Source organism: Sinohyriopsis cumingii, chromosome 16, assembly GCF_028554795.1.
Source record: "Sinohyriopsis cumingii isolate HCF-2022 chromosome 16, ASM2855479v2, whole genome shotgun sequence".
Classification (NCBI taxonomy): domain Eukaryota; kingdom Metazoa; phylum Mollusca; class Bivalvia; order Unionida; family Unionidae; genus Sinohyriopsis; species Sinohyriopsis cumingii.
In genome coordinates this window covers 22648513-22675542 of record NC_142976.1, presented here as the reverse complement: position 1 = coordinate 22675542, position 27030 = coordinate 22648513, and the positions used below count along the sequence as shown (strand labels likewise).

The 27030-nt window shown below is 37.7% G+C and overlaps 1 protein-coding gene across 2 annotated transcripts in view; it reads right to left on the bottom strand.

Annotated features, from left to right (window-relative positions):
- The window catches only part of LOC149780067 (uncharacterized), a 74249-nt gene that overhangs the window by 29156 nt on the left and 18063 nt on the right, over nt 1-27030 (bottom strand). For both annotated transcript variants that reach the window (XM_089936309.1, XM_089936310.1), the window contains 3 exons: nt 11341-11420; nt 7710-7781; nt 5364-5499 (listed from right to left, as the gene is read on the bottom strand). In XM_089936309.1, the coding sequence (XP_089792435.1) occupies nt 5364-5499; nt 7710-7781; nt 11341-11420 (288 nt within the window). The remainder of the gene's footprint in view (nt 1-5363; nt 5500-7709; nt 7782-11340; nt 11421-27030) is intronic.

Sequence of the window (27030 nt, the reverse complement as noted above, 5' to 3'; positions counted from 1 at the left end):
GATGAGACACGTAATGGTGATTTATAATACTTGATAGGGGCTATGTGTACAGAATGAAGAGATTTGGTCCTAGAACAGAAACCTGTGGGTCACAGTAACAAAGGTTACATGGGCCGGAATGATACCATTTACTGAGATAACTTCTGTCAGTTAGGCATTACTTGAACTATGATAAAGCTGTACTGTGAATGCCAAAAACATGCTGCAGATGGCATGTAAGATATCACGTTCGATGTATCAACGGCTGTGGATAGGTTAAAGAGTGTGAGAACTGAAACTTTACCATTATCCAAATGGACAAAGGTCATTAACAATTTTTAGGATGGCAGTTTCAGTGCTGTGACAGGGGCGATCAGCCGAATGGTAATTGCTGTAAAGATAAAGTAAATTAAAGTGAAATGCCATTTGGGACAGAACTACTTTTTCTAAGATTTTATTTACATGAAAGAGAGATCTGACACAGGCCGATAGTTTTTTAAGTTGCTAGGATTCATAAGTGGCTTTCTTAAAAGGGGCCTTAAAATAGTTTTAAAATGTGATTGTAAAAACCAGCAGAAACAGAAGTATTTATGGCGTCAGTCAGAGCTGGCAGTATAGCATCCAAGCAATCTAATAAAATGCTGTCAAGTCGATCTGTGATAATATTCACTTTGTTACGGAAGAAATTAACAAAATGATCTGGTAGACTCTCTGGGGAGGATGAGGTTGAAATTGGTGTAGATATTTTCCTCGCCAATGATTTGTCTGTGATGCAGAATAGCTGTTTGCAGCTGCTACTGTCAGTGATTTTTGTACTGAAATAGGTGGATTTTGGTGCACAAGCAATATTTTGTAACATTCATTTTGGCACATTCATAAATTTGTTATGCACTATCAGACATCCGCTGTCTCTTGGACGTAAGGCTTTCCCTCTACGCGCCATGCAGCTTGACGCTTGTGCAACTCTAACATACATGGAGCACATTTCTTCACTGAGATTCGACTTAGGTAGTAGGTGTATGCTTATCATACACTAAATAAAAGTCGTAAATGCGATTGTCTTATTACGCATTAAGTAATATTTAAAACAAATCATTGCCAAGAGGAAGAAACAAAACATACAAAGGATGATGATGAAAGTTCACATTTTTAGCATTACTGTAAGCATCTAAGCACAAAGGAAATACTACGATTAGAACATACAGACAAATAAAATAAATACAAAAGCCAATTTAAAAATGAATTCTGTAATAAACATATAAAATTCAATATAATTTCCAAATCTATCGTATATAAGGCTATAACATTCCCTGATGGCATCTGAATGAGATATAATGGTAAAGAAAATGTGCCTAAAATGTTACCGATCCTTGCTATTTGTGTGGGTTTTAGCGTAATTTAGAAAACCGTCTTCTGAGTCAATATTATACTTTCAATATCACTAACGTACCAACATGAGCAACCTTAGCCTCTTCAATCCAGCCAGTACAAGTTTATGTAGGAGATTGATTTTTTTTCCACATTCAAGGTGAAAACAAAATCAAACAATGTTGCTAGTTCATGGAATTTTATTGAATTTGGTTCCTTTAACTTCATATCCACAATGAGACGTAATGTTTCTCTACATGATCTTATTGCGTGATAAGCTCGCCCTTTTCAAAGAAAAAGTTGTTTGTTTCTTTAAAAAAAACTGATTGCGACAGACAAGACTGAGGATGCTTCGACTGACTTCTGTATGTTTTTAATACCATAGTATTCCTATATATTTTTCCATGCTGGTTATAATTTTGATAATAACACTCTACCTTTGGAGTACTAATGACATGCATATATTGTATCGTAAACGAATCTTATTGTACTAATGATATTTCGAATAACCTGTTAATCATGAAAAGTAAGGGTTCACTTTTGGCAAATCTCTTTGTTTTCAGACAACAAATAGGTCATTGTATAAATACATACACGTTAATTCTAAGTCATATTGAAATGTAGAGATAGTTTTGGTTGCACTTTAATAAAAACACTCAATTCGAGTACGTAGTCGGCTCTAACTTTTGCCATCTACAGATGTTTATCAAATTCTACTGAATACTGATCTTCCAAATTAAAAAGTCTTAAAATAGTGTAATTCTGAAATGGAACGTCAGTTAAAGGTAACCCAATGGATTCAACGTCTTAAAATGACATATCCAAAATGTCTAAATTAGAAAACTCTATACGACATTCATTAATTTGTTTTCTTCTGTTTTTTTTTCTTCTAATATAATGTGTTATTTTTCTTTTAACTATGTTAGGGATTGTCATTTGAATTACCTCCCTTTTTACAATAATTTAAGAATAGTTTTATATTGTTCTAAGTTATAGAATAACTTAAAATAGTGAAAGTTATAAACTATATCATAATAATAAGTTTACTAATTAATTTAAAAGGGAGAGGTATTACGAATTGTTTTCTCGATACATTGTGATTAATTATTCATAGATTACTTATGTGTGTATATATATGTACGTATTATACAGATCATAATGTTTATTTTATAATTTGAGTTCTGATGGATTATTGAACAATCTTCTATAATATATCATGATGTAATATAATAAAAATAATACATTATACATAATAAAAAATGTTAATAAATTGTTTATCTCAATTTTTTGAATCTGATACTCCTTTCTGAGAAGAAAAGTATGTTTTATCATCGGCAATGACACGTACAAAGCAAACAGCAAAGAAGTGCACCAGAGGAAAGGCTCCGAGAGAGCAATTTGCAACCAAGGCTGTTCGTAAGAGCGGACATTAACTTTATTTTAAGAGAGAATTAAGGAATCGATGGAATATAATACAAAAGTATACAAAATGTACAAAGAAGATATAAAACTTTACAGAAAAAGTAAATATAAAAGGTGAATTCTACTCACGAGCAAGGAAAGCAAGAAAATATGGCGGCTGCCCACAATGCAATAAGAAACTTGGAAATGATTTTAAGACAAAGAGAATTGAGACAGAAGAAGGGTCATTACTTGAATTTTATTCTCAGGAGATTACCCAATAATTGGACATGAGGAATATACCAAGAGAAAGAGTACCTGCTACATCAACTGTAATAACAGCCTTGAAAATCAGAAACCCAGAAATCTTACAACAAATATACGCTATAAACAGGAAAGGATAAGACCCAGAGGGAACCTGCCGGTAATGTCGTATGAGAATTAAACATTTCAGGAGAAACAGTAGTAGCAAAAGGCCGGTACCACTCCTAAAACAATCAAGAATCATGCAGGAGAACTCCACTTATCCGACATTCCCATGGAGATACCTTTAGAAGACACTGTCGACCTGTTGGAAAATAAATGTGACGTAAAGGTGGAAAAATCAAAATTGCCGACCGCCCCAGGATTTTTAATATAAAACGGAATTAGAATACTTGAAATTGAAAAGACAAAACTTAGAGGAATTTAAAGGGGTTTCTATCTACATGGATTTTCGACAAAAGCATGGTATATGGATGCATGGATGCACACACCACAGAAAGTGTAACAGATGTGGAGAGAGAGTGCACATTCTACATAAAGGCCCCCAAAATCCAGAGGAGACCCACACAGGCAGAAAGAAAAATAAACAAACTTACACTGCTTCGCTGGAAGTTTTCCCAGGTTTCAGGCAAGAGGAACAACAACAACGACATCAACAAGAAAATCAGAAACAAGAGATGGAGCGAAACAAAAAAAAAACCTAAAGAAAACAAAATCAAACCTCAAAACACCAACAAGGAAAACAACAACACCAACTAGAGCTAAAGTAAGTCCAGGAACAACAACAAAAGAAATTACTGAAACAAGTAACAGGAATACAAAAACAAAAAGGAGACGAAACCCAAGAGAAACAAAGAATAGGAGAAGAAACAATGAAACAAACACAGCAAATTATTAAGAAGGAAAACACACAAAAAGGGAAGCAGAAACAGATAGCTAGGCAAATAAAAAGGAACAAGGATAAAAACAGTGCAACAAAGCGACAATTACAACCGCAACAGTAACAAAAACAACTGGAACAGTACAATCAGCACAATCAGGTTGACATGAACAGACAGAAATGTACCTGGAAGACTATGACGAATGCCTAGACAGATGAACAAATAGAAATGTACCTGGAAGATTATGATGAATGCCTACACAGATGAACATATAGTAATGTACCTGGAAGAATATGATGAATGCCTAGACAGATGAACAGATACTAATGTACCTGGAAGACTATGATGAATACCTAGACAGATGAACATATAGAAATGTACCTGGAAGACTATGATGAATGCCTAGACAGATGAACAGATAGAAATGTACCTGGAAGAATATGATGAATGCCTAGACAGATGAACATATAGAAATGTAACTGGAAAACTATGACGAATGCCTAGACAGATGAACAGATAGAAATGTACCTGGAGGAATATGATGAATGCCTAGACAGATGAACATATAGAAATGTAACTGGAAAACTATGACGAATGCCTAGACAGATGAACAGATAGAAATGTACTTGGAAGACTATGATGAATGCCTAGACAGATGAACAGATAGAAATGTACCTGAAAGAATATGATGAATGCGTAGACATATGAACATATAGAAAATATAAATGGAAAACTATGACCAATGCCTAGACATATGAACAGATAGAAATGTGCCTGGAAGACTATGATGAATGGCTAGACAGATGAACAGATAGAAATGTACCTGGAAGACTATGATGAATGCCTAGATTACACGATGGATTATCAGTTAACTACGATGATAACACCAAAACAGACCTCGACAGAAGAAGAAATAAACAGAGATAGACGTAGAAAGAGGGCACTATAGAGACAAAAAGTAGAGCAAGAGACAAACGTAAGCGGAATATACCTACTGGACGATGATGAATGTCTTGAATTGATATTCATTTTATTTTCAATTCAAATATATAAGTTCATTGGGCAATTCATTCCACGTTGCTTAGCCCTGGTATGCAAAAGAACGCTATCCATATGAATTTGTTTCCATAGTGGGAATAATGAGTATACGATTGTCAGAAGAAGAGCGTAAGTATCTCGTTGGTGTGTACACATGGGTGAGGTCGGATAGGTATGTTTAACAAGAGTCCGACAGTGAAACGTAGCACAAATAACAAATTTTGTGTTTGATTCTGGACGAATGGATAGCCAGATATATATTCCTATGGCTGATCATGCGACTAAGTTACTTAGCGCTTAGAGATGTAGCAGAAGAGACTGACTTTCACAATTAATTTAAGAATCTGTATTGACTTGTATTATGTTCAACGTTAATGTGGGACCTTTTGTGTCCTTTGACGTTTTGTGTTCTGTTCTTGTTAGAAAACTTACTGTACGAGTCACATCCTTTGCGGTTACAAGACTCTCCAGTACAGCACTCTTCACAAAGTGTTATACGTCCGTCCGACTGTCTTCTTTGTGGCTGATCTAGTGACCTTTTACCGACTTTATTTATGGCATCACAAATCTAAAATTTAAAAAATACGTTAGAGTTCCACTGAAAATATAAGTAATATTTGATTGCATTGGTGATATCTTTTTCATGTAAAGTAATTCATGATTCCATGTTTTAATATATAGAATTGTTCCCAATTTAGTCTTCTCTTCAAACTGTGCTTAAACATATATAAGTGGATCCACATATTTATTGAAAAAGGATTGCTATGAGAAGGGTATGTAACTTCCATATATGTATTGAAAAAGGATTACTATGAAAAGGGTATGTAACTTCCACATATCTATTGAAAAAGGATTGCTATGAAAAGGGTATGTAACTTCCACATATTTATTGAAAAAGGATTGCTATGAAAAGGGTTTGTAACTTCCACATATCTATTGAAAAAGGATTGCTATGAAAAGGGTATGTAACTTCCACATATGTATTGAAAAAGGATTGCTATGAAAAGGGTATGTAACTTCCACATATCTATTGAAAAAGGATTGCTATGAAAAGGTTTTGTAACTTCCACATATGTATTGAAAAAGGACTGCTATGAAAAGGGTATGTAACTTCCACATATTTATTGAAAAAGGATTGCTATGAAAAGGGTTTGTAACTTCCACATATGTATTGAAAAAGGATTGCTATGAAAAGGGTATGTAACTTCCACATATTTATTAAAAAAGGATTGCTATAAAAAGGGTATGTAACTTCCACATATGTATTGAAAAAGGACTGCTATGAAAAGGGTATGTAACTTCCACATATTTATTGAAAAAGGATTGCTATGAAAAGGTATGTAACTTCCACATATGTATTGAAAAAGGATTGCTATGAAAAGGGTATGTAACTTCCACATATGTATTGAAAAAGGATTGCTATGAAAAGGGTTTGTAACTTCCACATATTTATTGAAAAAGGATTGCTATGAAAAGGGTATGTAACTTCCACATATGTATTGAAAAAGGATTGCTACGAAAAGGGTATGTAACTTCCACATATGTATTGAAAAAGGATTGCTATGAAAAGGGTTTGTAACTTCCACATATGTATTGAAAAAAGATTGCTGTGAGAAGGGTATGTAACTTCCACATTGTTACTACTTGAAACTTCTAAATTGATTAGTCTTGTTTGAATCTTTCTTTATCTGTTTGATTTATTAATGTGTAAAGAAAAGAGTAATATTTAAATGGTCACAATTACAGAATCTTATGTTTGCGTGTACTATGTCTTAAATGAGCTTAAATTTCAGTGATGCATGTACTTGATGAACTGTTGATAGTTCATAACGAAATCTTTATTTCAAAGACTGTATTTCTAAGTCAGTATTGCAATTTCGTGGAATTTGGTTGAATAGTTCCTTACAATTAATTTCTCACAAAACGTAGAAACACACGGGAATATACCAAAATGGTAGCAGTAACAATTACTCTGTGCACCGTACTGTCTCTATTTATAACATCAAGATATAACATTATGCCCAATACAACCAATTGAAATGATGGTAACCCTTCGGATCAAACAGGCCGTCAGCTATCTTTAACATAACTGATAATACTTATATGTGAATGTAACAAAGCAAAGTGGCGTTGGAAAGCTATCACTTTCTTTCAAATGGCATTCACTTCACAGAAACAAAAGTAAAAAGAGAGTAAACATTTTAGCGAAAGGGATTTGGAATCTTTTCAGGGTAATGAATTGCCTTATTGGATGGTGTACGTATGCTGAACATGAATGGTTTTCATATTTAAAATACACAAGAATTAACGATGTTGGAAACTATGTGTCGGAAAGGCAAATTAGTCCTATTGAAATGTACTGTATTCCTGTTTTATATCACTGATATGCCATCCATTAAGTACTGAACTTCATATTTTGCAGGATTCACGTATCATAAAGATTGGAAATCATTTGTATTGCACTAACCGCCGTAGCAAATCGAACGCGGCTCTTGGATTATATGCATTCGATTCGCAAGCTTCATGATTTCATGAAATCTGTACACAAATAAGACTAAGTCGTATAATTCGAAATGGTTATGAAACTGACAACGAATTTCAAGAAATGGATTCAGACCGTTAATAGCAAATATTGTTAAATCATGTAGGAACTGAATATTTAAATAGTTTCTTCGTGGTGCTGTGGACAAACAACTCATAGATTTTAGCTTCACATAATCTAAATGCTGGTTACAAAGAATTAGTAAAAATTAAAACATAATTATTAAATGAACGCACCTGCTTTGATTTGCATCCGAGGTCGAAGAAGATATGTCCTTCTACGGTAATATACTGCTCTGTAAAACATTCCTGAAATAATACAGAGAACTGCTAAAAGAGCAGTCTACATTACAATATTGCATTGTCTTATCACTGCTAGACATACTGTAAATACCTCCCCGTTGGTTTGCGTATCTCCTTGTTACATATCGATTTCGTACTTATCTTTCAATCCGAATTGAAGAAAATATCTAGTTCCCGCAAATGACTATAATAAAACATGCCAAACTGTTTTTGTATTTGCTTTTTGTTTCTTCGGTTTTATATGACACTAAGTCAGGCACAATAATTCATCCAATTTGAATTGAAAACTGTATTATATATGCAATGGAAATTATAAAATAAAATTTTATGGTGAAGGTTTTACGTCAGACATCCTTTCGAATAATATATCTGAAGCGAGCTGAACAATTTTGCCTTTTTTGGTGAGCATTAAAGAAATATAGGAGTTAGTCATTATATATGAACATTTTCATTTAATGAACCATAACTGTTAAATCCTATTCATCTAAAATTGTTTTGCTCTTTTTGTTCTTCTTGTTCTTTTGTACTTAATCGTTTGCAAATTGCATTTGTTTAAGTAATCTCCTTAAAGAGTAGCGACGTTCAGCCCATACTTTCAGTGATGGTCAACGCCTGACAAAAAAGCGCATAAGAGATTTATATAGGTCACATATATCCCAAATTAAATTGTCTTTACCCTGGTTGAGACTGGATTTAAATTTACTCTAGCACATATGCAAATATGACATAAATGCCTCTTGATTTATTGAACGATAGAATATACTGCAGATTAGCAGACACAAACTCTTTGACACCATTGTGACGTAATGATTCAGCTTGAGATGTAGTACAATAAACAATTATATTTTCAGGTGATGCAGTGATTGTTCCATCAAATTTTGTCTAACTATATGATCCGTTTAACTAGAGATAACTGCATAATGTGTTTTGCTAGAAAGAAATTGACAAGTTTAACTAGATATCAGTGTATGTCGTGTGTAACTTTGGGCTAACTGTAACTTATTTAACTATAGATAAATGTATGATGTCCTTAAAGAGGGATAACTGTATGATGTGTTTAGTTAGAGATAACTGTACGATGTGTGTAACAAATGGTAAATATAAAATGTGCTTAACTACAAATAGCTGCATTATATGGTTAACCAGAGATAGCTATTATGCGTTTATCTAGCGACCAAATGTATGGTGTCCTTAACTAGAGATAAACTGTAAGGTGTCTTTAACTAGAGATAAACTGCATGGTCTCTTTAACTAGAGCTAAACTATATGGTGTCTTGAGATAGAGACAAACTATGTGGTGTCTTTAACTAGAGATAAATTGTATGGTGTCTTTAACTAGAGATAAGCTGTATGGTGTCCTGAACTAGAGACAAACTATATGGTGTCTTTAGCTAAACTGAGATAAACTGTATGGTGTCTTTAACTAGAGATAAACTGCATGGAGTCTTTACCTAGATATAAGCTGTATGGTGTCTTTACCTAGAGAAAAAATGTATGATGTGTTTAGTTATAGGTATGGTGTTTTTAACTAGAGATAAACCGTATGATGTGTTTAAGTAGAGATTAACTGTCTGGTGTGTTTAACAAGAGATAATCTGTATGATGTATTTAACTAGAAATATTCTGTATGATCTGTGTAACTGGATGTAAGCTGTATGGTGTCTTTAACTAGAGATAAACTGTATGATGTGTTTAGCTAGAGATAATCTGTATGGTGTCTTTAACTAGAGACAAACCGTATGATGTGTTTAACTAAAGATAAGCTGTATTGTGTGTTTAACTAGAGATAAACTGTATTGTGTATTTAACTAGAAATAATCTGTATAAGGTGTTTAACTGAAGTTAAGCTGTATGGTGTCTTTAGCTAGAAAAGCTGTATGGTGACTATAACTAGAGATAAACTGTATGATGAGATTAGCTGGAGATTATCTGTAAGGTGTCTTTAACTACAAATAAACTGTATGATGTGTTTAACTGGAGATAAGCTGTATGGTGTCTTTAACTCGAGATAAACTGTTTGATGTGTTTAGGTAGAGAAAATCTGTATGTTGTCTTTAACTAGAATAAACCGTATGATGTGTTTAACTAGAGATAAACTGTATGGTGTCTTTAACTAGAAATGAACTGTTTGACGTGTTTAACTGGAGATAAGCTGTATGTTGTCTTTAACTAGAGTTAAACTGTATGATGTGTTTAGCTAGAGATAAACTGTATGGTGTCTTTAGCCAGAGATAAACTGTATGGTGTCTTTACCTAGATATAAGCTGTATGGTGTCTTTAACTAGACATATACTGTATGATGTATTTAGCTAGAGATAATCTGTATGGTGTCTTTAGCTAGAGATAAACCGTATGATGTGTTCAACTAGAGATAAACTGTATTGTGTGTTTATCTAGAGATAAACTGTATTGTGTCTTTAACTAGAAATAAACTGTGTAATGTGTTTAGCTGAAGATAAGCTGCATGGTGCCTTTAACTAGAGGTAAACTGTATGATGTGCTTAGGTAGAGATAAACTGTATGGTGTTTTTAGCTAGAGATAATCTGTATGGCGCCTTTAACTAGAAAAACCTGTATGGTGTCTTGAACTAGAGATAAACTGTATGATGTGTTTAGCTGGAGATTGTCTGTAAGGTGTCTTAACTAGAAATAAACCGTATGATGTGTTTAACTTTAGATAAGCTGTATGGTATCTTTAACTGAGATAAACTGTTTGATGTGTTTAGGTAGAGATAATCTGTATGGTGTCTTTAACTAGAAATAAACTGTATGATGGGTTTAACTGGAAATAAGCTGTATGTTGTCTTTAACTAGAGTTAAACTGTACGATGTGTTTAGCTAGAGATAAACTGTATGGTGTCTTTAGCCAGAGATAAACTGTATGGTGTCTTCAACTAGATATAAGCTGTATGGTGTCTTTAACTAGAGATATACTGTATGATGTATTTAGCTAGAGATAATTTGTATGGTGTTTTTAACTAGAGATAAACCGTATGATGTGTTCAACTAGAGATAAACTGTATGGTGTGTTTAACAAGAGATTATCTGTATGGTGTCTTTAACTAGAAATAAACTGTATGATGTGGTTACCTAGAGATAAGCTGCAGGGTTTCTTTAACTAGAGATAAACTGTATGATGTGTTTAGCTAGAGATAATCTGTATGGTGTCTTTAACTAGAGATAAACCGTATGATGTGTTTAGAGATAAACTGTATGGTTCTTTAACCAGAGATAAACTGTATGGTGTCTTTAACTAGAGATATGCTGAGATAAACTGTATGATGTGTTTAACTAGAGATAAACTGTATGGTGTGTTTAGCTGAAGATAAACTGTATGGTGTCTTTAACTAGAGATAAACTGCATGAGGTGTTTAACTAGAGATAAGTGTATGATGTTTTTATATTTTCTGTCATATATCTGTGCTAATGCTGTCATAAATTTTGCATCTAACGCTTTGCCGATAAGAATACATTTGCGACGATATAACAACCGAGACAAGTCTGCGCATTTGGAATAAACAGATAGATAAAACAAGATAGCAGACTTATCCTCTAAATATCTTACCTCGTCTGCCTCGCATCTTGTAACCGTCTCGCAGTCGTGGGCTTCTGCGTACTTAAGACATTGCAAGCAATCCGATCCAGCTAAAGTTGTTTAAAGGTATTCAAGATTTTATATAAGAACAAGTGCGATTTTGCTAGATACTGTTAGTAGAAAAATACATCATTATCATAAGCGTCTTAATTGACTAAAAAAGACTAGTATAGATTGTATAAAATATGTTGATGTAAAGTAAAGCATTTGCATACATTGTTTGGATAATAATGCAGCACTTGTTTAGAGGAACGCCAAAATAGAAGTATAAAATCAAAAAGCATATTTTGCAAATACGGTTTCAATTGATGTTAAACCTTCAGTATCATTGGATGGTTTTGCAGTAATTTGAAAGCAAAAACAAACTATTAACGTCAAATTGTTATATAATACTAGGATAATCAAAATTATTAACACAGTGTAATTAGCTAACAAAGATTTATATCAAAGTGTGTAATAATGTTAACTATTAGTAACTACACCCCAATTCCTTTTGTCAACTAAATATATCTTGTTTTTCGCTCATACATTTTGTTATGTTGAATATTACTTTCTTTATGGACTTCCTTTTTTGAAAACACTGTTTCAAATGAAATATTGTTTGAGGTGTTTGTGAAAAAATGTGCATGTTAAAAGAATAGACCATTTCAAAACACAATATATGCGTTACAGTCAAATCGGTCAGAATGCAATTAAAAAGATGGTAAAGCAATTTCATAACCTGTATTTGGATATCGATGCAAACTATGACAAAAGAAACACAATAAATCTAGCAGATTGCTAAAGCAAACGAGGAAGGATTCACATATGCAAAGCAATGTACATTTATACAACAATAAGGGCAATAGGGAGCAAGTAATAAAAACATGATGGGATAAAAACATATGATTACAAGTGTATTTATAAAACATAGCATTCTTCATATGTTGATGAAGATACCGTTTTGATCGACGTGAGAGCTCTAATGCTGATGGTATTTTAACTCCATTTCTTGTTTAAAACATTGCATCATAATGCCAACATAGTATGTTCTGTATTGAGGCCACTGAAATGAACATTTGGTTTAAATATATATCTATATCGACTAAGGATGTCTTTTTTCACCTTCAGTGACACTGCGTGAGTCTTTCTGCTTGTAATGACCTTATTGAGGTGAATATTGTTGATTTCTAAAGAATCGAAGACAGTACCGGTACATTACGCTCTGCCAATAGTTAGAATCGATGACAGTACCGGTACATTACGCTGTGCCAGTGGTTAGAATCGATGACAGTACCGGTACATTACGCTGTGCCAATGGTTAGAATCGATGACAGTACCGGTACATTACGCTGTGCCAATGCTTAGAATCGATGACAGTACCGGTACATTACGCTGTGCCAATGGTTAGAATCGATGACAGTACCGGTACATTACGCTGTGCCAATGGTTAGAATCGATGACAGTACCCGTACATTACGCTGTGCCAGTGGTTAGAATCGATGACAGTACCGGTACATTACGCTGTGCCAATGTTTTGCGGATATATCTGCAGCATGAGAAAAGGTCAGAAAAAGTACATTTTGTGACAAACAATAGCAGACCTTTTCTGTATTCGACACTTGTTAGTACCTCCGTGCAATTCTCAATGAAATCAATAGGCATAAAACAAGGACAAACTGGCAAATCTAACAGTAGTATATATAAATGGTGGTGGGATGCATCCCCAGGCCGTTGAGAGCGTTCACGGGCCCTGGGGTAAGAAACACCTAGTTCTTGTTCAAACAAAAAATTTCTTTCATAAAATTAAAAAGTGTTGTTCGTCCCGGGTTACGGGCCCGAACTGCTTGGATATATCCCCGGTTGCTCCACCCACCCCACCCCCCTTCGTCCGCCTTGTGCTTTCCATCATCGGTATAAACCTTTTTAGCGGTATCATGATGATCCGTTGGTTCTCGCATGTTCACCGCTGTATTAGCTTTCTTAATCAGAGGGGTGGATATAATGCACAATGAACCTTAAATACCAACCTTGCTAACGTATGGCTTGTTGGCAGCGACGCTTGGACCAAGATGCTCTCTTATACCCACATAATGTTCCCTTTAATGTATAAATGTCCCCACATTGCATCGCCAGACATGGCTACACTTTAGACCCCCATGTCTTTGTCTTTGTCATTAACATCACCATAGTCATTGTTTGCCTCGTCCTTGATCTCATCATGATTTGTTAAACAGACGATTTTACTCGCTGTAATATATTGCCAACATCAGTGCACCCAGGTAATCGTGGTTATTAGTAGAATGGTCACTGTATGATTACGAGTCTGCCATGACCGTAACTTTAGTTTGGCCCATACTGAAGACATCAGTCATGCTATCATCAGTATCAGAAACCCGTTCCGTCTTTGATCTGGTTACCTTTCCTTCTTTGCTGTGTCGTGGTACTTCGTAGGGACGGCAAACCTATTACTATGTTTGCTGCCACCGGTCATGATGTCACCAGCCTTAGCCACATCGAAGTCCCAACCGTTCATTAGTGGGACTGAGGTCTTTTAGAGCCACATTCTTGTTGTTGCCATACTCTTTGCCTTCCCGTCCTTGCCGTATATGTATCTTTTTACTGAAAAGGCTCTATCGTCTGAGTACCTTTCATGCGTGCGCATTTTGATGGTCAATATATGATTTGCTCCAACATTTGCGGGTTGAATGTTGTCGTCCACATTTCAAAGGGCCCGTGTGGCAGCCTCATCGGTCTGTGTTCTATCAAACGACCTGTTGTGACTGCGGCATGGTAAACGGCCAGGTTAACTGGCGCCGTAACGATATCCGGGCCGGTCAACAGCAAGAGTTCACGTCGGAGGCCCTAATGTTTCCGATGTTGTCGGTGGATACAGCTAGCTCATTTGGAGAGGTAGTCGGTGAAGCGATTGCTGCAGGTTACCGCCAACTCGAATATAGTGAAATACCGGTCAAGGGTTTTAGGAATGCCAGGTAGCGACTCTTCTTTTAGCAAACGTCTGACAATGTCCACTGGCATTATGAATATGGTCACACCCAGTTTTTTTCTAGACGAACCGTCTGTAGGTCGACAGTGCTGGATCCAATAGCTCACCGGCATGGAATCGCGATCTAGCTTATTCGTCATCTCAATGGACAAGGCCAGTGCGCAACATTGTTTTCAACCGACTTTCATCATTATAATTAGTCTTTATAAACGCACACCGGATTGGTGGAAGTATGGGTCATACGAGTTAAATCCTCTGGTTGTCGTTATATAGTATAAACAAGTATTATACGAACGAACAAAACACAATTAGGATCGTAGTATGTACTAATTTAGACACAAGCGGACATGTGCAGATATCTCTGGAAATGCTTGGTGCTTCATGTGGTAATAACCGTGTCGGAAGCGGTTAGTGGGTCCTGCCTATGTGAACATGGTTTCAAAGGTTGCAAAGGTCACCAGAAGTATAAAAGATTATGGGTAAAACCGCCTCAGGAGCCGCTCACAGTAGCAACTGAGTGCAGGTGGTACCGACACCAATATATATATCTTTTCTGCTTTATGTGCGGGTCTTGTAGATGCCACTCCAGTGGCCTCGCTCAATAAAGACAATGTCAGCGTGCGAGATCTCTGCACCACTAGTTTTAAACAGGGATCATCCCAGCTAAAATAACAGGGGGTTGGGTTCTATGCCATGTCTACAAGCATGTGACCTGGACGTCGTCAAAGATAACCACGAGAAGAAGGAGAATGACTCTCTTAAGGTAAAGGTCGTGCTAATCTCGCATCTTTTTGCAGACAATATACATATGATATACACATGCGGTTAATCGTGACGTATATTGCTTCTATTGAGGTAGTAGCTGTGTCCCATTCAAACAACCCCACACATCGACATACTCGCACTGATGACACCCTTGGGACCAAAAATGGTACATTGTGTACGGTTTATTAACCGGTGATACGGAGGCCATTGTGGGATTAGTTATCACTTATCTTGGTTAGGCTGCGTGGTAACAAATGACAGCTGTTTTGCCCAGGACACAGGTCATATATTTCCACACTGATGAGAGTAGTGAAGTGGGGCACTATAGCCTCAAAGGAAAAATACATTACAGGCCCCCTGGGGCACTATAGCCTCAAGATTTATAGCCTCAATGGGAATTAGCATTACAGACCCCCCGGGGCACTATAGCCTGAAAACATGTCCCGGCACTATAGCCTCAAGGGGAATTGAACATGGGACTATTGGGTCTGGTTACGGACAAGGAGTTGGTATAGCGTCTGACGTCACGGTAGGGGAGATTGGTAACAATCTTGCAACTAGAGGGAGGTGACGTCACAGTACTGAGCAAAGAGATGGTATACAGAGATAACACAGACAAGAGACAAACACTTTTAAAAAAAAAAAAACAATTTGGGAGGCAAGAAAGTAATTTCTTTTCGGGGCATATGAGTGGCCCTGGAAAGGGCTTTTGGGTTTATGTTAACATCATGCCGTTATCATAGAGAGCATCGCATAGGTCTTCTTCTTTTCCTCAAACTTTGTTTCGACTTCTGGTCCGTAAATCAGATCCCTCTTTAAACAGCCTTGTCTCTCCACATAAATTCTTCTTTTCCAAACGCTTAATCCGTCATCCTGACAATGGTCCACGATGATCTGACATACATGGGTAAGTCCGCACAGAACAGTATTGACGATACGAGAGTAGAGGATTCTACGTCGGTCCACATTTTGTGACGGTAATGTGGTGAACAGCGGTTATTTATATGGGAAGGGAGGATCGAAACGGATTGAGTTCATTCACCAATCCATCACGCGTTACAAATTACAGTCACAACACGCAGTCAGTCGTCCAATCAGAAGAGAACAGTCTGTGACGTCACATTCCCTATATACAGGCGCAAGAGTCTGTGCTTAGTCAATCCATGCGACACAGCTTTCAATCATGACGGAAACTTTAAACATTTACAACACGAAATCACAACATTTGGGAAAGCCTATGGTTCAGCTATTAATCAGAGATTTTACTAATAGGCAACTGAAAGGGCAGCTACCCAGGGCTTCCACAACCTGATTAAGAAACAAGTAAAAGCACTAGGAATTACATATGGAATGAACTCTACTCACAAAAATTACAATGAGTTATTAATCAAGATTGAAGCACAAATAGAAACTTGGCTGCATACGAAAATAAACTTCATGGACCGCATACAGGTAGCTAAAACTACATGTATAGCTAATTGAACTATAAAATGAGCTCGATACAATTAACAGTGATTAATAACACTGAAAGGAAAATACTGAGCTTTATTTGGGACAACAAAATCCACCATCTAAAGAAATACTATATATGCAGACCTAAGGACTAAGGAAGATTAGCCCTACCTAACCTGAGTCGAATATAAAAATCCAATATTTTGAACAGATTTAAATATCTAAATAACTCTCCCCACTTACCATGGGAAGCTATATATATATATATATATATATATATATATATATATATATATATATATATATATATATATATGGATACCTATGCCGTATTGATAATACAATATATCAAAACAGTCTACTAATTAAACTATTAAAAGACCCTGGGAGGTGTAAAAGAATAAGTGAATTATTATATAAATATAGAGATGACAAAGATATATGGGACAAAAATAAGAAATATATATTAAATGAGACAGTAAGTCAAGATAAACATTCAATAGAACTCAAACATCCGAGCCTAAACTGGCCAATAATATGGAAAAACGTCGCAGAAATTAAATCACCAGCTATACAAGGTATAATTTTTTCTATATCTACATGGAAGCTGGATGACCGGTGAGGCGGCTTTTAATAGACATATAATTAACATAATACCACGATGCAGGCTATGTAAGAACCATACTGACCCAAAAGAACATCTAATATTAAGATGCCCAACGAAGAATACAGAGAGACAAACTATAAAAAGCAAAGTTATAAGTAAATATGGAACTTTTAATGCTATGCAGTTATTATTTCAAAATAATATTGAGGAAAAGAATATATACAATGACCTAATAGGGTATATTAACACTATTATGAAAATAAGAAGGGAAGATTTTTAATCCTAATTCTAATTTACAAAATATAATCCAAAAGGAATAAGATATAAATACATTGAAACTCTTCCTAAAAAAAAATTTTAAATAATTTTTTATTTTTTATTTCTTTTAAAATTATTTTATATATCACCGTAATAAGACAGAATTTTTTCTGTAAAATAGAGGTCCTTGTAAGACTGCACTATCTTTGACAACAAACAACTACACATACAGCACATACATAAACAGAAATACTACTGCTTCTATCCACACTATATTTCTAAAATACAACTATTCTCGAAAAGATTCGATTTAGTAAAGCCAGTCCGAAAACATACACAAGAATAAAAGCAATCAAGCAATATAGCACCATACATATAACATACACCGGACAATATCGATCCACTGGCCTGGATCACTTATGTAAATAATTCCAAAAACCAGCCATGGCAACGGATCTTTGATACACTAGAGTAGGCCGGTGTGTAAACCCTATCAAAATTTATCTAAATGAAATTTGAAAATAAAAATATACAAACAACATACTAAAAAATAAAAAAATGAAAAAACATAAAATCCTTTAATTTTAGGAGCCAGGGGGTTCGTCAAATGATGTAATTCTGAGGCGGACCACACCAATAATGGAAACTAAGAAGACGATGAATTGGGGTGCACCGGCCGTGGAGACGAAAAGCAATGGAATAGCAACGACAACGCAAGTCTACACAGGCCTACTTCCAGAAGAGGTTAATTTTAATTGGGATTTTGTCGATTTTCTTTCATCTTGACAAGAATTTGTTCCGGAACCAGTACCTTTGCAATCTTCTTCTTCTTTACCACACGTGGAAAATTTCAAACAGAGACAGAAAGAAGAATTGGAGAAATGTTTACAGCAGCAAAAGGAAGCAGAGCAAGCTTTTCTCCTTCAGCAACAACAGCAAGAAGAAGAGACAAAAAGGAAACGACAGGAAAAAGGAGCAGCTAAGAAACAAGGTAGTGAATGTTATATGGTCACGGTACTTTTAGACATTTTAGCAGAGTTAAGAAGTCTGAAACAAATGTATGAGACTTCTTTATTACGACCGAAGAGAAAAAGATCTTCCCGATCTAAACAACCCAAAACTGTGACTACGCTTGCCATACCATCCTTAGTGATTTCTACCAAATCATCGACAGGAGGCAGTCGAGAAGTAGGCCTTGGCCGTGGGAAAGGCTTAAGGCAGTTAAAGCAGATTTCGTCCCATTCCTAAGTTTGTTGTTTAAACAAACATAAACCCAAAGGCTCTTTTCAGGGCCACCCATTTCTCTCGAAAAGAGTTAGTATTTCAATTGCCAACATCAATTAAAACTCAAAAAGCCCTTTTTTGCACATGTTGTATGTGTGAATCTATGAATGCGTGAGTGTAGGTTCAAAACCATGAGACACTTACATTTTATGCCTGGTCTGTTCTGGTGAAAATTTTACAATCCAATTCACAACACAACACTTTAAAAGGTTCACTCTGTTTTTCACTTTCAGTTTTTTTCTTTCACTTCTTCCTTACTTTCTCCTCTTCTTCTTTTCTTCTCATATTTCTCTGTCTGCATGTGTCTGGGTTCTTCCTTGGGGGAGGGTACCTCTTCTTCTTCCTGTCCAGAACCCCTCTCTTATTCCTCTTGCTCCTGTTGTTTCTTATGGCAATCTGAACACCAATGTCCTTTTTCTTGACAATGATAACAGGTATCTTGATTTTTGTCTCTTCTAACACCTGGTTTGTTTTTTTGACGGTCTGGACACTCTAAAGACCAATGCCCTTTCCTCTTACACTATAGCAAGTATCTTGACTTTTATCTCGAAAGGAGAGTGAGTAGTCCGTCGGCTTATCTGAAGAAAATTATCTTATGACACTGCGAAAAGCTCTGATCAAAAGTTCGATCTATGTAGGCTCTTTCATCGTTCTGCTCGGTTTGAGAGTGAAATGAGTATTGGAAGGCAACACTCACGCCATTTATACAAGCTGGTCTGCCATGGATATAAAGTGACCTATGGTGTTTAAAGTATAATCGTATGATCTTTTCAGTCAATATCAATTCGTGAAGAAAGAAGAAAAAATAAAGAGGCAGAAACGTGATTTATCGCCTCGTACAATAGCTGAAGTCTTGACACAAATTCATGCCAGTGATTTGGAAGATGACATGAGTGAACCAGAATCCAGACCCAGCGATTCTACACCTAACCAAAGTTCACCACCCTTAGTAAACCCTAAAAGCTACTATCACATTCGACAGACCGAAAAGCGCTCCTCTAGAAAATTTAGAACCAAAGCTTACACCTACACGGTGAAGTTTTAAGATTTCAAGTCCAACGTATCGCTGGAGAAATCAGAAGAGTTCACAACCGAGGTATGGGATTCTTTGTTAACCACTCTATCAAGCCAAAGAAGATGATCGCTTGAGACTTTCCTTTCATCCCGACGGTTTGAAGTCCACCGTTTGGATCGAGTTTAGCAACCCAGCAGAATCGACACTTACCAAAGCCATGGACACGATACAACACGTACAACAATCAAATGGCAAGCTTCAAATCACCCATGGAAAAGGGACACTGTTCATGACCCACGTGTCTCTTCAGCAAGGGACAGGACGCAGAAAGGTGTTATTGGTGGACAACCTTCGCGGCATTAAGCGTAGTCTCGTCCAAATTAACAACCCTCAAGACCATATGTGTTTAGCCGGTGCCATCGTGGTGGGACGAACGTATGCCAACAAGAACGATACGGTACAATGAAAAAGAGCCTGGAAAACTATTTGACAATCGGACCGAGCCAAACAATGAAGTGAAGCAGAACTCCTGTTACAGCAAGCTGGCCTGTCCAAAGACACACCCCGTGGCTTTCCTGAAAGGAAAACATTGCAAGACGTCTTGGCTCCATTCTATAACTTGAAAGTGCATCCTCAATAAGTGCGTGGATCTTTGTTGTTTCGAGGCAAAGATTTCCAAGACGGAAAATATATTCACGTCTATCATCAAAATGAGCATTCTGATGACATTACCAGTATCGTCGCATTCCTGGGATACAGTTATTACTGTGAGAATTGTGACTATGGCTATAACAATCGAGAGCAACACAAGCATTGAGGATCGAAATGCTCAGAATGTTTGGCCTCTAAACCCTGTCTGGACGAAGGACAGGAACGAATTCATTGCCCTGCTTGTCCGTGCACTTTTGTCAGCCTGCCTGTTACCAACAACATTTGAAGACACAAGGTTCACAGCAGAAAAGTGTTTGTCAGCTCCTGAGATTGTGTCTAACTTGTGGACAAGGCATACTTAGCATTAATGCCAAGTCACACGTATGTTCACGAAAGAAACGATGTCACATTTGTCACCAAATCTTGGACTTGGAACACCAATGCTACATTCAAAAATACCAATCCCAAGAGGAAGATGACAAGTAGAAAGGGTATTACATCTTCTTTTATTTCGAATGCTTGCAAGAGGCTGGCATTCACATTCCTAATTTCTGCGTGGCTCATCAAGCGTGCATAAAGTGCAACCAAGAACCTATATTTAATCACTGCCCTAACTGCAGTAAGATTCCTGGAGGACGTGAAAAAATCTTTCGGGGACCGAACACGCTAGCCGATTTCGCCCAATGGGTCTTAGACCCCATCGACGAGACATGGAGCCAAGAGAACATCGAACGTTACGGAGATTGTCATCGCCATGCCACAGTCATGGCTCACAATTTCTCGGGATACGATGGACAGTTTCTTTTGAGATGCTATACGGAACGAGGCACCGCACGTCCTAAAGTCACTTTGAACAGAGCCAAAATCATTTCCATGCAAGTGGGACAAGTACAGTTTAAAGATTTGTGAGCTACATGGCCATGCCTTTGAGTCGAATGCCTAAAACGTTTGGAATTACAGAAACGGCCAAAGGTTATTTTCATCACTTTTTCAATACTGAAGCCAATGAACACGATTTCTATCCCATTTGCCTGAGGCTCACGATTACGACCCCGACAACATGCGTACCGAACAACGAGAAGCTTTCTACGCTTGGCAGCAAGCTCACGCCTCAGACCCTTTCGACTTTCAGAAAGAAATATTAAAGTAATGTCGTTCCGGCGTGGATATTTTAAGGCCTTGCTGTGGAAAATTTCGAAAACTATTAATGGAACACGGAGGGGTCGATCTTTTGAAAGAAGCCTGCACCATTGCCAAAGCATATTCCTTAGTGTACCGTCAACGATTCATGCCCCAAACCACCCAGGCTGTCATCAGTCCTCAAGCGACCAACTTTATCAAACGTCATTACACAATCAAAGCCCTACACTGGTTACATTACTTGTGCGACAAAGGGATTCAGCACGCCCGCAACTTAAGACACGAAAGGACCATCGGGACGTATTCGGTAGATGGTTGGAACATAGAAAACCCCAAGATCGTGTACGAGTTTAACGGTTGCTTATTTCACTGATGTACCCTCTGTTACCCTGAACGTGGCACTACAACGAGCCATGGAAGACTTGTACCAGACCACTTGTCAGCGATGCTTGAAGTTACAAGAGCAAGGATACCATGTGGTGGAAATGTGGTAATACGAATACGAACATCGTTTAAAAACCGATCCCGAGTTTAAACGTATCGTTGAAAGTTACAAGTTGATTGACCCCCTGAACCCGAGGGATAGTTTGTACGGAGGACGGACAAATGCCACCTGTTTGCTGTACAACGCTGATGAAGAGAAAGGAAAAGAAATCAAATTCTTAGACGTGTTCAGTGTATCCCTACGTGTGCAAATAATGTCGCTTTCCTACTGGGCACCCGACCTGGACCACATTAGACAATACGAAGGCTTGATCAAGTGCAAAGTTTTGCCTTCCATGGAATTGTACCATCCCGTGTTACCTCACCATTGCCATGGAAAACTGATGTTTCCCTTGTGCCGTACTTGTGCCGAAACGTGCAACCAAGACCAGCTTTGTCAGCACACCAAGGAAAAACGCTTCTTGACGGGAACGTGGGTCAGCGTGGAATTGTTCAAAGCTCTGGACCTGGGATACCAACTGTTAGAAGTATACGAAATTTATCAATTTCCCAAGACACAGATATACCACAAGGGTGACCAAACCCAATAAAGCATTTTCGCAGACTACGTGGATGCCTTTTTGAAACTGAAACAAGAAGCCAGTGGCTATCCTTCCTGGTGTCAGACATCCGAAGATGAATAGACATTCAAAGAGAAATAATGAGAACAAGAAGGCATCACTTTAGACCACATCGAGAAAAGCGAAGGCAGGCGATCGTTTGCCAAAGTGATATTAAATTGTTTGTGGGGTAAAATGGCACAACGACCGTGTTTACCCAAGACACTCCATTGACAGAACCTTCCCGCTACTTCCAGATGATTCACGACAAAACGAAATACATGAAGCACGTGGACGTCGTTCGCGAAGATTTGATCTTAATCAATTACGAAGAAGATCTGGCTTTTGTAGAAGCCGACGAATTTGGAAATGTAATCATTGCGGCTTGCGTGACAGCCCATGCTCGCTTAAAATTGTACGAAGTTTTAGAAATGTTAAGGGATTGCATCCTGTACTTTGACACGGACTGTGGCATCTACATCGATCGCCCGGGTCAACGTCACCCTGACATCGACGGAGACCGTTTAGGAGCCTGGACAGACGAACACCCCGACACGAAAATTTTAAGTTTTGCTAGTTGCGGACCTAAAAATTACGGCTACGAATGCTGGGACAAACAAAGAGAAGTGCACGCCGAGTGTAAAGTGAAAGGATTGACTCTCAAGTATCGCACCAGTCGAGTGGTAAACCTTGGAGTATTGAAAGAAGCCTTGTAGTCTGGAGAGGATGGAAACATTAAAGTGGCCACCAACCAACCGAACAAGATTGTACTTTTAACCACTCACCAAATCGTAAGTCTACCCTTGGAAAAAGCCTATCAAATCGTGTACCAGAAGCGAGTGGGTCTTCCCAACCACCTCACCTTGCCGTATGGACATGTCGGTATAAAGAATTGGTTGTAATAGTATAGCCACCAACAAGAAGGATGACTTTGACACAGCAAGAATCGAGTGAGAAACCCAGTGAGAACTCCAGGTTCAAACTCTACCATTTTAAGGTATTCTTGCCTGACTATTGTGGTTGTGCCTGTCGATTGGAAACGTTTCAAAAATGGCCCACGGATAGGGAAGGATGGCCTAGTTCGAATGTTTTAGCTAGAACAGGATTTGTATACTTGGGACCGAGACTGGATTGATATACGAAGTACAGTGTTTCAGTTGCGGTCTGAAGTTACGAATGGAGCTATGTATCTATAAAGATTCAGCTGTTCTGGAACATACTCGATGGTCTCCGCACTGTCTTTACTTTTCTATGGCCTTTCCACCCATTAAACTACGATACAATTATAACGGTACCTTAGAGAAGGTAGTAGCGTTGTCCAGAAAGAAAACAAGCAAGACTTCCAAAACTAGCCTAAAAAAGGAACGATGTACAATCTTGAGACTTCGTTGCGACAAGTTTAAAAAGAGACAATGTCCAAGATCGAGAGTTTATTGTGCCTACCAAGACCAAGAGAACAAGATGAATACTATCAGAAAAAACAAAACAAGTTCATCCAAGCACAGTTCAAGTTCGGTGATTCTCAAGTGGAGTGCGATGCTGTGCTTTGCGATGAGAGTGATGCGGTACGCTGTTACTTCAGCGATGCAGTAAAGCATCATGTGAACTTTGTTCTCACTACTACTACTACTACCACTACACCTATCACGGAAAGTGATGCTGTGCGTGTCAAACCTGATAAATGCGAATGCAATGCCACACGTCATCGTGGACTGGTTTTCATTGTGGATGTCAGCCTTCACGCCTACCTCCCTACGGATGTCATCCAGCCCTGAGCAAACTCATGTCGATGTCACCCTAACCTCATCGAAACGAACCTGTGAAAGACGAATATTCGTTCCCTGTGCGTTTGCCTGAATACTGCGACTTTAAAGATCGTCTTCAATCGTTCAAAGGAAAGTGGCCTAAATATTTGGGACTACCGATCCCTGAAGAATTAGCCACAGCCGATTTTTTTTCACTTGAGCGAATGTGATAAAGTGAAGTGCTTCAGTTGCGGTGTGTCACTACACCAGTGGGAACAACAAGATCCAGTATACCTGGAACATGCTCGAGGGTCCCGAATTGTCACTCCTTACCTTTAGTGGGACCGAGTCATTGAAGTGACCTACCATGTGGTTTAAGAAACCAAACTGGCTAGGAGTCAAACGTTGGACACCACCGAGACAAGTATTTAAACACCATTTAAAAAATGATATTCAAGCATTACTCAAAGAAGTGCAAGAGAAGATCTACAAGGAAGTTTGGCATGGACTTGCCAGATCGAAATCTCAAGGGGTGACTGTAGAACTTTTGTTTCGAGAAAATCACAAGAGGAAAGTAAAACAAAGTCAATAAATGTGTAAGATTTCTCTGGATCGGGTGTACGTTCACCCTATTATTCTACTTTAGACCGTTTACATTAGAAGATTCCAGTGTCATTAATGATCGTTACCGTGAATGGCAGTGACCAGAAATTACTCACTATCTTGATTACTTTCGCTCTAGGAGAAGATTGTAAATACAATAATACTGACTAATATGATCATGGATAGTTTACAAGAGAATATTCGTGGCTTGCCTGTGGAATTGAGAGAACGGATTTACTGAAAAGTGGTCAAAATACAAGTGAAATGTAAAGAACAATTGCATCCGTTACGTCACCGGTGTTTAAACCACTGGTACCTGAGGACTGATTAATGAGAAAGTGTTCCAGTGGTCAGACCTTGTTAAACTGTTCGAGGACGAGAAGGATCGGTATGGTAATGATTTTCGTTACTTCGAGACACATACTACAACGAATTCTAGAAGAAAAGTTGGAGGATTACCAAACAAATTTACGCAACGTCAACTTAACGGAAGAGGAAGCTTCTGAACGAACTCTGAAATGTAGGTTAGTGATTGGATCATTTAGACTCCCTACTGGACAAAGATTATCTCTGGGCAGAAAGTACCTGTATTGCATCCGAGAAAAAGAGGGTATAAAAACAGGCTGCCATGCCACGGCCTTTATCAGAAGTGATTCAACAGGTTCTGTGGAAGGAATCAATGACTCTATTCAAACAGTGGAAGATTACAAACACTTATTACGAAAACTGTATCCATTTAATTGGGGTCGACGTGTGGTGTGTGTCTTAGTGACTTGTTTTCTGGGATTTTGTTTACCAGCCGATTCCTTGTGGACTCTTTACGAACAATACTTACGACCCAATCAAACATGAAAGTGGTTCCTTTAAATGACCACAAGAGACTCATTTTGCTCAAAGCTTTGCGTTTCCTCTGGATACTTATTGACCTCTACGAGAAAAAAATATTCGACAACTTTTGAAGATGTGTATGACGATGTGTACGTAGCTTGTGACTTGGACGAAAGAAGTATGCTCGAGAGTTGTGATCCAACATTTCAACGTCCAAGGAAAAAAAGTCACTTTTCAACCTGTGTTAGTGACAGTGCCAGAAGAACCCGTCACCGAGGACAATCACTTCCTTCACGACAGGACTGTTATGGACATTCCCGAAAGATCTTTCGGGAGGACACTTGTGTGACATTATCCCATGTAGAGTCTGTAAGAACATTACACATTGTCCCTAGGATATCTTGGTTACCAGAAACATGTTGTAAAGAAACTTGTTGTATTCTACTTTAATCGTTTTGATGTGTATTTTATCGTTGCACTTAACCCTTTGGCTTTTATGCATTTTAGTCTTTCGTGTTTATTTTTGAAACATCAATAAACGTGTCCTGAAAAAGTATAAAAACTCTTGTCTTGTCTGTCTTCGTGTCACAAGTGACATTCTTTGCACTATGGAAACCTCTGCTGTCTCTGCTCCCTCTTCCTCCACTTTCAAAGTCATCGACGAACACTTTGATCGTGCCAGTTGGGAGGCTTGGTATCTTCGTCATCCCTTTAGCATGCTCATTGACGGACCTAGCCGTTCAGGCAAAACCGAATTTGTCAAACGTTTGATCGAACATAAACATTATTTGATCGATCGTCCACCTCAACGAATCGTCTGGTGTTACAAAGAGTGGCAATCGGCGTACAGTCTCTTGCGAGAAATTCAAGGCGATTCCATCGTGTTTGTGGAAGGCATTCCTAACGAAGACGACCGAATCGTGTCTAACCGCCGTCAAATCCATCTGGTCATTTTTGACGACATTTTAGAAGACGAAAAAGAAATTAAACTGTGGTTTATGCGCAATTGTCATCATCGTAATGCCAGTATCATTTAAATTACTCAAAATTTGTTTCAACAAAGTAAAGCCCATCTCACCATCAGTCTCAATGCTCATTACGTGGTCTAGTTTAAAAGCCCTAGAGATAAATCGCAAGTACAAGTCTTAGACAAGCAGTTAGGAACGCCTTGACTAACTCATGCGTACGACGATGTCACTCAAACTCCACACGCCTATTTACTCGTCGATTTGAAACCCACTAACCCCGATTATTTTCAATTTCGTACAAATTTGTTTCACCAC